General features: G+C 48.7%; 1 protein-coding gene across 1 annotated transcript in view; it reads left to right on the forward strand.

The window, feature by feature from the left end:
* Positions 1-14,363, forward strand: part of plekhg2 (pleckstrin homology domain containing, family G (with RhoGef domain) member 2) — an 81,414-nt gene that overhangs the window by 23,725 nt on the left and 43,326 nt on the right. Inside the window, exons 3-4 of the mRNA XM_085431000.1 lie at positions 2,903-3,432; positions 9,786-9,886. Of these exons, the coding sequence (XP_085287126.1) occupies positions 2,903-3,432; positions 9,786-9,886 (631 nt within the window). The remainder of the gene's footprint in view (positions 1-2,902; positions 3,433-9,785; positions 9,887-14,363) is intronic.

Consider the following 14,363-nt stretch of genomic DNA (forward strand, 5'->3'; position numbering starts at 1 on the left):
GGTGTAGGATAACAACTCCCACCCAGTTTTCTGTTGGTGGGTGGGACAAAGCTGAGCCTGATAGAGTTTAATGTGAGGCTGACACTCATCCTCAGCGAGCTTTGCTTCCTTCCTCATAACACTACGTTTCGACAGATAATAACGTGAGTGTAATTCTTGGAGCATCAGCCACATGCACGTGAGGTCAGCTGCTTACGACGCTGCTGCCAGAGGCGTTCCTGTAAGAACCTGCAGTTACGAAACTCTGTAATATCAGCTGGAAAGTGGAAAAATGTTCTCATCTAACGGCGTACGGAAAGTCCTCCCGCCGGGACGTCTGGAATTTAAACGCTAATGGACTTTAATTACTTCTCCATCTCAGCGTCTCGCTGCCGGGCTCGGTTCAGGTGTGGTTCAGGTTTGCAGTCTGAAGCGAAGGATCAGAGGTTTTTAAAAGCGGCGCTCGCCATCGCAGAGATGTTGCCATGTTTGGTGGCATTTCAGAGAAATGCAGAGAAGAAAACGAACAGACTCAGTAATTAACTCTGAAACCACAAACTGGCAGGGAGCGTTTGCTAAACGTTTCAGGGAAACAAAAGAAATGAAAAACTTTGTGAACTTTGAGTTTGCAGCACATCGTGTGCTTCTGACGGCTTTTCTCACACTTCACACGTGTGTTTGTGGCACATCTCGTTCGGCGGGTTTGCCTTAAAGTAACATCTTAACTTTCTCTGGTGCTGTTTTATGACTTTGGAGGGGGGGCAGCCCCTCGTTAGACCTCTCAGTGATGTAGGGACCAGAGACTGAGGAGCATCAGGGAAGTCCAGCATTGAGCTGGAGAACATACTCAGTCCAGGCCGGGGCCGTCTCAGACTCTGTTTGGTCCGACGATGTGACCTTTTAACCCAGAGAACAGTTTAACCCTGAGCCTCCTCCCTCCTCTGCGCTGTGCTATCAGCTTATCCACAGCATGTAGCCAGCCGGCCACCAGCTCGCACATCATTACACGCCAATCAGTCCAGCTTCAGTAAGCCTCCACACATCGCTGCTGTTTAGCTTCATGTCTTTGTTGTGCAGAGTTGACTTTTTTAGAAATCCTTCAGTGAGACGGAGCGATGCCACCATCATCCTTATCTTATGATGGTATGTCACCTGCGGCGCTCTCAGTGGAGCCTCGGTGTTCTTGTGACTTTAGGAACCGAGGAGGCCCCAGGTGTTTATCAGCAATCTGGGTTTCGCGCTCTGTGACAGGGCTGAACTTTAACAGGAAATAAAGCTTGAAGCTGGTGGAGTCACGGTAAAGATGGCTGCTCCTTTAACATGTGAGAAAGTCTTTCATGAAAAGGAAGAATGTACAAAAAGAGGAAGAGTGTGTCGGTAGAGACGATCCGCTCTGCTGCGCACACACTTCCTGTTTACTCTGAAAGTCACACGGCAGGTTTACACTGATCAGGAAGTCACCGTGGCAACCGCTGGAAGTGTTTCTGAGGGATCACCTGTTGGACGGGCAGGTAAGGCGCTGCTTTGGGTTTTGAAGGAGGGAGGAGTTTATGATGGACACTGGTGTGGCCGCAGGTGTTGGGACATGGAAGAACCGAGCAGGCGTTCAGATGGTTTTTATCTTCCACTGTGGAGAACAACACACCCACTGATGTTAGTGTGAAGGCAGCTCATCAGCATCGGTCCTTCCTCTAAACCAGAACGAGGAAACGAGCCTCGTGTTCATCGAGGATTCAGCCTGATTGATTGATTTCTGATGATAAATCACTCAACTGTGAACTAGCAGCGGAGACGACTGGACGGCTGTGGCTGAAGCCACCGCCCAGCTGTGGCCCAGCTGTGGCCCAGCTGTGGCCCGGCTGAGCAGGGTAAACCACAGGTCCACCTTACATGGGCCAAAGGTCTAGAGGCTACATCTTGACACCACCTCATGATTCTTTACCAGCTGACCCACAAAAAACACAACATAACTGAGGTGTAAAAGTGGGCGTGGCTTAACCATATACACCCGCCCAGCTTTGCTGAATCATCCTTTCAGCTGTCAAACGTTGTCACGACCTCATACAGCACACTTTGGTCTTCAGTGGACCATGAAGCTCTCCTACGTTTAATCCCTCAGATGTACTAATATGAGAAGAAGTGAAATTCCAACAGTACGTCTCAGTTTGTCCACATGATAAAGAAACGCTGCTGCACGACTCTCCGAGCTGAAAGAAACAAAAGAAACGTGTAAAATTACAGAAAAGCTTCGTGTTACTGTGGACACACTGTAAAAAATGGTGTTGTTGTAAACTGTGAAAGACCTTTTCTGTCATTTAACTGTTGATCTATTATTTCATTACTTTGCTTTGTGAATGGGCGGGGTCTATATCAAAAGCTGTCACACAGGCTGTAACCGGCCAGTTCTGGGCCCCAGGCCTTATGTTTGACTTTGGATGTTGTGCGCTCACAGTCAGCTGTTCTAGTGTGTGGTGAGTTCACTGACCCACTTCTGCACAGACAAAGCGTCACTGTCATATGTTCTGCTGCCGAGCCCACCTCATCACACGCATGAGGAAACGTGCGTGTTCCACTGGTTTCTGTTTGGGTGTTTTAGCTAAAAATACAGCCTGTAAATAAAAGATGTCTCGTTTTATGGCCACAGTATCAGGTTTTTGGAGCCAGAAGGGAGAACTGGAGTGTTATAAGCTAAACTTGGTTAGCAGACAGCTAGCAGCTACACAAATAGGCACAGTCAAATAGGCCACGCCCCGAAAAGTGCAAACTTTAAGCCATAACTTATAAAAACACCGTGACTGTTGGAGCCTCTGGTGGACGTTAGAGGAACTGCAGCTTGTTCAACTTCCGTATTGGCTTCTTTTTTAAACTCTGTGTTTAAAACGAGCTCGTGGACTAATTTGTGCATTTTCTCTCTTCTTTCCAGCTGCCAAACGTCCCTCCTCAGTCTCATCTCTGAGTGGGATTGTGGGTAGGATGATGTCATCCGGAGAGCGAGGAGCGTCGTCCTCCTGCACCTCCGTCAACACCGTCTGCTCGGACGGAGAGCGTCCCGCCTCCCTCTCCCTCTCCTCCTCTGCCTCGTCAGTCTCCCTGCAGGACTCCTCCCACTCCTCCTCATCCTCTTCATCCTCTTCACTTCCTTACGGCGCAGTGCCGACATACAACGCCTCATTGTCGTCCTCCACGCCAAAAAGAAATGGCTCAGACATCAGTCTGGACCTCACTCCCCTCACACCTCATGGAGGCGGAGGAGGAGCATCTGGAGGAGGAGGGGCGTGTGTCGCCAAGGTGACAGGAGGAGGCGGCCACCCCAGTAATGTTGCTAGTCCGGTGGGGGTGGCAGTGGCGGCGGCGGTGGCCACGCCCAGACAGCTTTCACGGCTGGACCGAGTGGTCCTGGAGATCGTGGAGACGGAGCAAGCCTACGTCAGAGATCTGAAGAGCATCGTGGAGGTAAGAGCTTTCATCCAACCATCCAAAGTATTCACGTCACTGCAGCGTTTCCGACCCGGAGGAGGCAGGACGGGCCCAAAATGACTCATGACTTTTAGAAACTGTGCGTTTATTTCCTCCAGCTGTTTGCAGCTGCTCGTGTGAGAACATGCAGCCAACAGAATTATGATCAGAGAGGAAGCCACGCTAGTGCATGTAAATGCATTTGATAGCACGGCTTCTTCTCTAGTGTCTGTCTTAGAATACTCGTGTTACCCTAAGAACACGAATGACCAAACAGCATCAGGCTGTAAGTTCTTTATTTCTGCTGTAACGTTTTAATGTGGCAGCCTGTGGGGACTGACTCGCTGCTGGAGCCCCCGGTGGACGTCCGAGGAACTGCAGCTTTTCTTATCTTTGTCCACACGCATTTTGAGGCCAGCTGTTTCTCTTGCTGGCCTGAGGTTCAGTTTCAGTTTGCTCTCTTCCTTCAGTTTATAAAAAAGCACAACACAGTTTGTATGTGTTAAATGGCTTTTTGAAGTAAAATTTCCCTGATGGATGTTCGGAGCTTCCGCTCTGAAGGCCAACGAACCAGTGCAGAAGGATAAAGTCAGGATAGGAAAGCCTCTCTGACCAACAGCACTGTGGTGCCCATGAGCAAGGCAACCACCGGTGCTTAAAGAGGAGAAGATTGAATGTAGCCTCCAAGAACACTTTAAAGTTTGTTATTCTCGTTGGCATCACTCCTAAACACAAGCTGAGCTCAGATAGACGTCTGCATGTCAGACATACCAGCCTTATTGCTATTATTCCTGTTGCATTGTGGGAAATCATTCCACATTTCTCCTAAGCGAGGAATGTGTCCCGCTGAGTGAAAAATTAGTTCTTTTCAAAGGAACTTTTGAATAGAAAAACTCGTCCTGACAGAATTTGCTGACTTTGTTGTTTGTGTGTGTGTGTGTGTGTGTGTGTGTGTGTGTGTGTGAGTGTGTGTGTGTGTGTGTGTGTGTGTGTGTGTGTGTGTGTGTGTGTGTGTGAGTGTGTGTGTGTGTGTGTGTGTGTGTGTGTGTGTGTGTGTGTGGCTGTACGATCGGAGTGTGAAACATCCTTTTGAAGTAAAAGAGAAAATTTACTGCTGCTTTCATCCTCTGCCATCACACACACACACACACACACACACACACACACACACACACACACACACACACACACACACACACACACACACACACACACTCTGTCATCAGGTTTATCAGCTGTCTGTCAGTTTCGTCTCTCCGACCTTTTGCAGAGGACAAACCTGCAGCTCCTGGTTAATCCCTCCTGACTCCTGCTTTCGTCCACACTCACAGGTCACTCTGACAGTCACATGACTCCTCTGGACTGTTATTGGATCGTTATTATCACTGAATTCTTTGGGCTCAAGCTCACTCACGGTCACGCCGGTTCATCCACTTTTTCGAGTAAGAATCAGACTGATATCAGGTGATTCACCACTGGGAGGGACCACCAGGTGATTAAATCTAACGTCCACCCGGAGCGTCACAGAGAGCCTGAAACCTGAGCTCTGTGCAGCACGTCTGCAGCATACCTCACACCTCTGTCCTGTGTGTGTGTGTGTGTCTGTGTGTTGTCCTGTAATGTAAGTCTTCAGTCCTGCTCTTCTCTGTATTTCAGGTTTTGCTGAAATCTGTTTTTGATTGAGGCTACATGATGTCACACTCACTGTGTGTGTGTGTGTGTGTGTTTGAGAACAATGCAGTGCAGAAACTCTTGGAAAGAGGAAGACTGAGCGTCTGAGAGCAGCTCGTCTCCGTCGTTCCTTCTTTGTCTCATAACGTCAGCTGTCAGCAGACTGATGTCGCTCCACCTGCTTCGACTCGTCTCTTTTACCTCCTTCCCCCCTGATGCCTGAAGTCCAGAGATTTGTCATTGGGGTGGACGGAGAAAACGAAGCGAACAAGAGGGGATGGAGCTGTTGGCCTGCAGCCAAGGGGGACAGGAAGCTGAGGGGGAGGAGAGATAGATGAAGAGGGGTTAAGAGAAGAAGACAGAGATGGAGGAGGTGACGGAGAAGGGAAAGGTTTAGGAGTAGCAGCAAGAGGATAAGGATACAAAGATTAGGAGAGAAAAAATTTGGACTTGACATGAAGGGAAAGACAAAAACGCAGGAGCGAAGAGAGCAAAGAGAGGCTGAAACAAAGAGGCTGCAGAGCAGAGGCAGCGTTTACATTCAGCCCACCAACCACATCAGAGCTCGCCATCGCTCGTGTAAACTGTTATGAGGTCGATGGGTTGGTGGAGCAGGCGGAGGATGAGGGCAGGAAGAGGTGACCGGATGGGAGGCACAGACTCTGTGAGCAGAAACAAAATGCAATCAGTGCAAAAGACAAGGTTACAGCGCCGCCATCATGAGCCGCTCAGCGCTGCGCGTGAGGAAGACACGTGCAGCTTCGTCACCTCTCAGGATGCAGCAGGTTACCGAGCTTTAGCCACAAACTGAACTGGAAGACGTGAGCTTCCAGATCAGGTCTGTGACACCTGGAGTTCTTTATCTGCCTCATAGATAAAAAATCCGCCTCAACATTTGAGACTCAACTCAAAGTTCAATTCCATCAAATCACAACCGCAGCGCGCCAGAGTGACCTCAGTCCACATTATTTACTAATTATTTTCAAATGCATGGCCAACTTGACTGAACCCAAACCGTGGGGCCTAGCAGGGACTCTCCGTCTCCTGGGGCAACGTCCCGTTTCTGAGCGGCTTCCTCCCAGCACGGCCTTTTGGGCGGCAGCTATCATCGGTTGACCCGAACGTGGAATCAGGAGCGTCGGCGGCTGTGAACACCGGAGCGTATCGAGTCACGCGGCGTGTAAACAGCCGAGTGGAAAGAACAGAACGGTCGAGGCTGTGACTGCATCGTTGACGCCGTCCTGCAGACAAACAGCACATTCTGTGGTTTCTGCATCCGAGTTTAAACCGCCGTCACGTTTTCTCATTTCTCACGCTTCCCACGCTCCGTCCTCACAAACGTGCTCCTCTCCTGGTTCTTCCACTCCCTGCGATCGCTCTCTGATTGTTTTAAGAAACGTTTCCCTTGCGGCTCTTCCTCATTCCTCTCGTCTTCCTCTCTTCATCTTCCCGTTGAGCTCTGTCATTTTTCACTCATCTCTGCCTCTCCGTGCCTTCCAGTGTGCATCTGGGTTTTTCCTCTTGCCTTTAAAAGGTGCTGAATGTGGCCAAGGCCTCTCATTATATGCCTCATTATACTCTCACACACAGCTGTGTGTGAGAGAGCGAGTGCTTGTTTTGGACACGATTTAGGAAAAAACAGAAAGCGAGTGATGGAGGAAGAATGGAAATGATTTATGTTTGCAGCCGTCTCCTAGAAATACGAGTTTCCCTGAGAGTCCCAACGAGAGGCCGACACGTCGAGTTCGCTGCAGCGAGCGTTGGAAACGCACGCTGCACCGTATCACGTATAATTTGGTTCACATAAAACCTCCAAGCAGCACAACACAACGGCCTCGTTCATACTCAAAGTGCATCCTGATGTGGAACCAGAAAAAAAGGAAAAAGTGTAATTTAATCTCCTTCTCTGAGGTATTTTTAGGAGGCTCGTGTTGCCTGTTTACAGGCCCAAACAGCTCGATGGCTGTGTGGGAAATTTCACACAAATATTACGTGAAATTTGATGAAAAACTGACGCCGTTCACCTCCAAAGAGCCAAGCTGGAGCTCATCCTCTGACGGGGTCGTGCAGGAAACCTGAATCTTGGAGGACAGCGTCCAGCTTTGTGTTAAACTGAGTCACCTAAATGTCAAAAGACCCAAAAGCAGGAGAAGCAGACAGACGGGAAGTACCCGAGACGTTCACGGGATATTTAAAACCCTTCTGTTAAATCTGACAGCGAATGATGAGCACGGTTCTTTCCGGGAACACCTCGGGGCATGTGTGATGACAACTGCAGCAGTTTAATCTCTGTTGTGGATTCAGGCAGCAGATCCGGGAAGAGGAGCACTGATTCGATTGTTTAAGTGTTGACCTGGTGAGCAGACCTCGGCCTCTCGTGCTTCTCACACTGTTTCTGTCTGATGTGCATCTTCTCTCGACGGTGGTCGAGTGTTTACCTGCAAGATGTTTGGATAAGGTTGCACCACGTCACACGTGTCCATATAAAAAGTTACTGAGTGCAGACTAATGAAGGCAAATGTATCAGCTGCTTTCACTCAATTGTCTGATCACTTCTGAGTCTGAATGATTGGTAAACCTGTGAATTAGGAACGAGGTGAAGCTAGACAAACTGCATGCGGCCGTAGTGATAACCAGCAGAGCCGGAGCAGTGGAAGAGCATCAGTCGGACCCTTACATCAGCTAATTCTCTCCTACGTGACAGCGTTTAAGGTCATTATGAGGAAATTGCATTTGCAGAGCTGCTGTAAATAAATCCTAACACGATGAATCTGCAGTCATGCTGTCATCTGCAGCATCGTGACCGACTGTCCTCGGCGTCTGTGCAGTCTGATAATCAGCTTCTCTGTTCCTCCTTTACTTCCTGCTCTTTCACGAGTTGGTTGCTTCCTGTTTACCCTCCTGCCTGCGGGCACCCTGAGCTCGGCGTCTCTGACGGTGAGGTGGTTTCCTGCTCGCGCAGGAAGTGTCGATGTGCACAGGTTTGCTTTGGCACCTCTGCTCGGGTGTTGCACTCGAGAAGCCGTCACCTCCTGTTCATCGATGTGAAACTGCCTGCTGAGGAGCGCGGGCAGTTTCCACGTCACATGATTTTGTTCCTGTAAACGTTGGCGTTGCACGGCCGATATCACCACGCAAGCTTTATGAGAGCCTGTGCATTGCAGCGTGCACACAAATCATCATGATTTAAATGACTGGTTCCTGGTTTGCATGCTGAGCTGTTTGTACGTCCTGTCCAGCACATCACGCCTTTTATTTGTTACTCTGCACTCGTACACTGGCGGGAAAATTTCACTTGAAATGTTTCATTTAGTGTTGCTGTGATAAGAAATGCTTGAACTTGAATTAAAGTTGAAGGTAAACTGACCTAAGGTCATGTGATTTACCCTGTGAAGTTATTTAAAACCCTTAAGGGGCATTAAATAAAATAATTAGTAATATTGTATTAATCCAAAGGCTGTGGCCGGCATGATGTAGGACCCAAAATGCAGGACACTCAGTCGGAGGAAACTCAAAGACACTGCTTTATTGCCACCCACCTGCTCGATAGCTAGCCGGGGGGTTCAATGGTCACTCGAGTTGGCGAGAGTAGCGGACTCCCGGCTTCATCGTTTTCAGACGCCTGCTGTCTTTCGCTGCTCAGGTTAAACATGATATATAAGTCACTCAGATAACTAAAATGTAAATGTTTGTTTTATTTGTTCCGGAGAAAATCGGTTTGGCTGAGATCAAAGTTATTAGATTAGATTAAATAAAACTTTATTAATCCATCAGGAAAAAACAGAATACTAAGAACGCCAACGCTGAAACCAAAAGACTAGAAATGATGAAAACTGACGAAAACAAAGTTCAATAAGAAGGCAAAACTCAAAACACTGGGTCACTGACCCAGGACCGTAACAACAGTACATAACATAAAAGTCAGCAGAGGCAGGACTATTCATGCACCGAGGACTAGAAACAAGACTCAGGTGACAACGATCAAGACAATCAGACAGACAGCGAATAAAACCTGAAACAGAATCTAAACAACATGAAAGTAAAACCCAAGAGACTCAATATTAAACACAGAGCTATAACCCAGAGCATTCTCGTCCCAACACGTGACATACCGACGGTTTGTCACGTGTGTCGTATGTTACGTGTTGTATAAGCAGACCGGAAACGACACACGCAGGACAGTAAAGCCAACATTAAACAGGAAGCAGAACTCAAATATTACAACATGAATCCAACAGTGCTCAAACATCAGAACCAGAGCCAAACACAAACTGGGACAAAAGTGTGTCAGCTGATCTTAAGACTTCCACGCCGCCGTGTTTTCACAGATTTGGCTGACATTAATTATGAAGCGCTGTCTTCTACCTGTCTGTGACGTTTGATAGGAAACTGCTGCAGCGCTTCATGTGCTCGGACGCCAGCGCCGTGAATATTCCCGAGCTGGAATGCCCCGTGTTTTTCCGACTTTTGCCCGCTCTGCTGACATTCCTAATTAGTCAGACATCAAACACCTGCTGCTGGAGGCTCGCGTCAGAGCTGAAAGCTGCTTTAATTTTCACGACAGCGTCGGGGTAAAGAGTGCTGCCAAACTAAACAAACCACCAACGAAGGAGTGAATCAGAGTATGTGCAGAGCAGGAGGTGGAAACGCTGACTCTAACCCTCTGTGTGTGTCTGCAGGACTACCTGGGCTGCATCATCGACTGCGGCGCCCTGCCGCTGAAACCCGAGCAGGTCAGCACGCTGTTCTGCAACATCGAGGACATCTACGAGTTCAACAGGTAACTCACCTGCTCCTCTGTGCACGTTACACGTTAATGAGTAATAACTGTAGCAGCAGGCCTGAATCAGCAGTCTGTTTGTGCGTTTTGTTGTCTCTGGTTAACTGTTGGTGCTGTCGGTCGAGTAAGAGTCGAAGAGTTTGGTCATTTGGGAAAGTCGCTAATTTTTTCTGCTGTTTCTGACAAAAAGTTTCTAAATTTCCAGGAAAGAAGTTCTTCTCATAGTTTTGATGTTGTTCAGAAACGACTCAGCTTTATTCATAAGATAAGATATAAGATATATAACTCTTTATTGTCATTGCACGGTCATACAGAGTACAGCAGTACAATGAAGTTGGAAAACTGTCCTACGTCGGCACTACATGTAACACGACCCGATACGACACAGTATAATAACTTAGTAATAAAAAAATGAATAAGTGTATGTGTATTGCACACTGTTATTATTGCACATTAATTATTATTGCACCTTGTTTTAAACATTGTTACCTCCCCCCTAAAAAAAGTCCAGGGAGGTATCCAGTCAGGTCAGCTGTTAGCATTGATCAGGGCTGTTGCCCTGTTGTAAAAGCCATCCTTGAGTCTGTTTGTTCAGGACCTCAGCAGCCTGAACCTCCTGAGACAGCGAGTGCTGTACAGGTCCTTCAGGGAGGGAAGAGGATGTCCAATGATTTTTTGGGCCATGTTGATGACCCTCTGGAGTGCCTTTCTGTGTGCTGTGGTGCAGCTGGAGAACCACACACCGATGCAGTATATCAGCACACTTTCAATGGAGCAGCGGTAGAAGACGGTCAGCAGCTCCTTCTTCAGGTCCATTTTTCTGAGGATTCTCAGAAAGTGGAGGCGCTGTTGGGCCTTCTTTAAGACCGCAGAGGTGTTAGAGCTCCATTGGAGGTCTGTGTCTATGTGCACCCAGAAACTTGAAACTGGAGACCCTTTCCACGCACTCCCCATTAATGCTGACAGGCTGCAGCTCGGACTTCCTCCTTCTGAAGTCAACTACCAGTTCTTTTGTCTTGGTGGTATTGAGGTCCAGGTTGTTGTCTGCACACCAATCTGACAGCCTCTGAACTTCAGCTCTGTATGCAGTCTCATCTCCCCCTGAGATGAGCCCCACCACGGTGGTATCATCTGCAAACTTGATGACTGTGTTGTCTGGGTGGGAACTAACACAGTCATGTGTGTACAGAGTGTACAGTAGGGGACTCAGTACACAGCCTTGTGGAGAGCCGGTGTTGAGGCTGAGGGCTGAGGAAAGATGAGGCCCCACTCTAACTCTCTGTACACGGTCTGAGAGGAAGTCTCTGATCCAGCGGCAGGTGGTGGAAGGAAGTCCAGTTTCCAGCAGTTTAACTATTAGTCTGTCCGGGAGTATCGTATTGAAAGCAGAGCTAAAGTCAACAAAGAGCAGCCTGGCGTAACGGCCCTGCACTTCCAGGTGAGAGATGGTGGTGTGGAGCGTTGTAGCGATGGCATCTTCAGTTGATCTGTTAGCTCTGTATGTGAACTGGAGCGGGTCGAGTGTGGGTGGCAGGCAGGACATGATGTGACGTCGGACCAGTTTCTCGAAACACTTCATTATAACAGGTGTTAGAGCAACTGGTCGGTAGTCGTTGAGGCTGCTAATGTTAGTACGCTTTGGCAGTGGGACAACTGTGGCCGACTTTGGGGCACGGTGGGATGCAGGACTGGGACAGTGAAGTGTTGAAGATCTTAGTGAAGACACCAGCCAGTTAGACATTCTTTTAGGACCCTTCTGCTCACCCCAATTTGACCGGCGGCCTTCCTGGGTTCACTGCCCTCAGTGTGCGCCTCACCTCATATTCCTGCACTATGAGGCTTGGGATGCTGCTGCTGCCTCTGGTCCCTTCACCTCAAAGCGTGCGAAGAAGTGGTTCAGCTCCTCGGCAATCTCCGCGTTACCCTTAGTCAACGTGGTATTGCAAGGTTTGTAGTTAAGTGCCGAACTCCCTGCCATACCTGTCCTGAGTTGTTGTTGCTGAAGTGGTCTTCGATCCTCCTCTTGTACGCTGCCTTGGCCTCTCTGTTGCCTCTTTTCAGCTCAGATCTGGCTGCACTGTACTGCGTACCATCACCGGATCTGAAAGCAGCGTCACGTTGCTTCAGCAGGACCTGGACCTCTTTAGTCATCCAGGGTTTCTGGTTGGAGACGTTTGTCCACAGTGACACTGTTGACACAGAAGTTAATATATGAGAGCACTGATGCTGTGTGCTCTTCAAGGTCCTGATGTCCGTGTTTTCAAAACAGTCCTGCAGCTGATGTGATGCGCCTTCTGGCCAGGTTTTCACAGCTTTTGTGACTGCAGCATGGACATGTGGTCTGACAAACCTAGATGTGGTAGAGGGGTTGCTCTGTAGCCTTTTTGGATGTTGCTGTAGGCTTTGTCCAGTGTGTTTTTCCCCCTCGTTGCACATTTAATATGCTGTTCAAATCTGGGGAATACTGACCTTAAATCAGCGTGGTTGAAGTCCCCAGCTATGATGTGCACTGTGTTCGAATGGGAGTTCTGCTGGTTGCTTATTGTCTTGTGCAGCTCCTCCATGGCCGAGTTAGCATTAGCATCGGGTGGTACATACACGGTCGTTACCATGACAACAGTAAACTCGCGAAGTATGTAGACGGGTCTGCACTTCACAGTCAAATATTCCAAAGGTAGCAGCAAATCACAACACTTTAAATTGTGAAGTAAAGACCGTACAATAATACAGCCGCCTATGAGCGAGCACGGTGACAGCAGAGAGCAAGAACTTCCTTTAACCAGAAGAAACCTCCGGCAGATCCCGGCTGACTGTGAGCAGTTGGGGTGATTCTGACTGTGGTCCCCGAGATTTTTAGAACATATTTGCCTTAAAGCTGCATCCTTTTATATACAGTTAACCCTGTGAGGCCAAAGCTAGTAAACTCCTGTCATAACTGTGTGTTGGAGGGAAATTAAAAGTAATTAAAAGTGGACACGACGCTGTTTGTTTGTTTTTTATTTGAAAAATCTGCTCCACTGGTAACAGGAAACCCCGTGTGGGACTTTCAGTGTGTTGCAGTCTTAAAAACACCTCCTTGGTAACACGTTTTGGCTCTGAGTGTCCTAAAGACCTGCAGACAGGAGGACTGAGCCAAAGCCCGTGACCTGCTAACAGCTCGTAGCCGGATCTGATCCGTGTCGAAGGTTTGGCCAGAAGCAAAACACTTTGCTGAGCAGGATGAAGTGTGAGGAGCAGAAAGCCCACATCTAAAGTTCTCATGAGCTGAGCAAGGCACTAACACCGCCAGGGCTGCAGGTTTGATTCCCACCAGGATGCTTCACTATGAAATGCTCACAGCTCGGCTCTGTGCCGTCACGTCAGCTCACAGAGCGAGCGGCTTCAAACACTCAGACGTGTGAAGCCATTTCACTGCTGCTCGCTCAGTGCAGACGGAGGCTGAGCATCACCTGCTGCTTTGGGTGGAGGGGCTACTGATCAGGAAGAGCGCAGGCCCAGGGGCCTTACTGGGGCCTTACTGGGGCCAAAGTCTGGTTGGAAAGTGAGCCACAAAGAAATGTGGAACAAAGACCCCCCAAAGTATCACAATGACTCCACCAGCCTCAGGGAGACAGGGTGGTTCTTCGCAGATGATGATGGGTGATTAGTGGCTGGTGAAGCAATCTGAAAATGGCCAGCTGCGTTCACAGATGCACCATGGGAGTTGATGCCTCAGCGTGTGCATGCAGCCTGCAGTTACAGCTCCCTCGAACTCACAGCTCATCCAGGGGAACACATAGTTGTTCCCAAACTAGCTGAGAGAAGTAATCTCTCCAACCTCCCCAGGAGACGTCCAATGTCCGAAACACATCTGCTGACTCCTTTCGATGTAGAGGAGCAGCAGCTCCTCGCCGTATCTCTAATGGGGAGGCCAGCCACCCTTCCAAGGAAACTCGTTTGCACTGCTTACATCTGTGACCTCACTACCCCGAGCTCATAGCCAGGTTCAGGTTAGGGTCAGAGGTCAGGTTTTCTGAATGTCTTGTGAATGAGATAGCATGTGCTAGCAGGCTGAGCAACCGAGTGCCACAGCAAAGCGTGAAATCCACACAGTGGACCAGCGTTTCTGCCACACACAGGATCGTATTACTAGGGCTAGCACTGCCGGACGGCTCGTTCATGCTTAAACTTGCATAAAAACTTTACAACACAGAATTTAAACTTCACATGAACGCTGCATGCTCGTGGTAACCACAAACTCCACAAACAGTGCAGTCGGTCACATCGTTTCACATCAGCTCTCAGTGCAAAAGTACAAACTGAACTAAAGACTCTTGCAAAGTTCCAACAAATCAAATCCATCAGTATGTTTCACAGATATGTGTGAAACTCTGACAGAGAGACATCCTTGGCCACGCCCAGACGCATCGCTGCCAGCGTGAATCAAAGTCCTGACGCAACCTTTGGTAGTTTTTCTGCTTCAGGCTGACATCGAGAC

Source organism: Copadichromis virginalis, linkage group LG14, assembly GCF_057382275.1.
Source record: "Copadichromis virginalis isolate Kocher_CV1m ecotype Utaka linkage group LG14, C_Virginalis_male_GT1.1, whole genome shotgun sequence".
Classification (NCBI taxonomy): Eukaryota; Metazoa; Chordata; class Actinopteri; order Cichliformes; family Cichlidae; genus Copadichromis; species Copadichromis virginalis.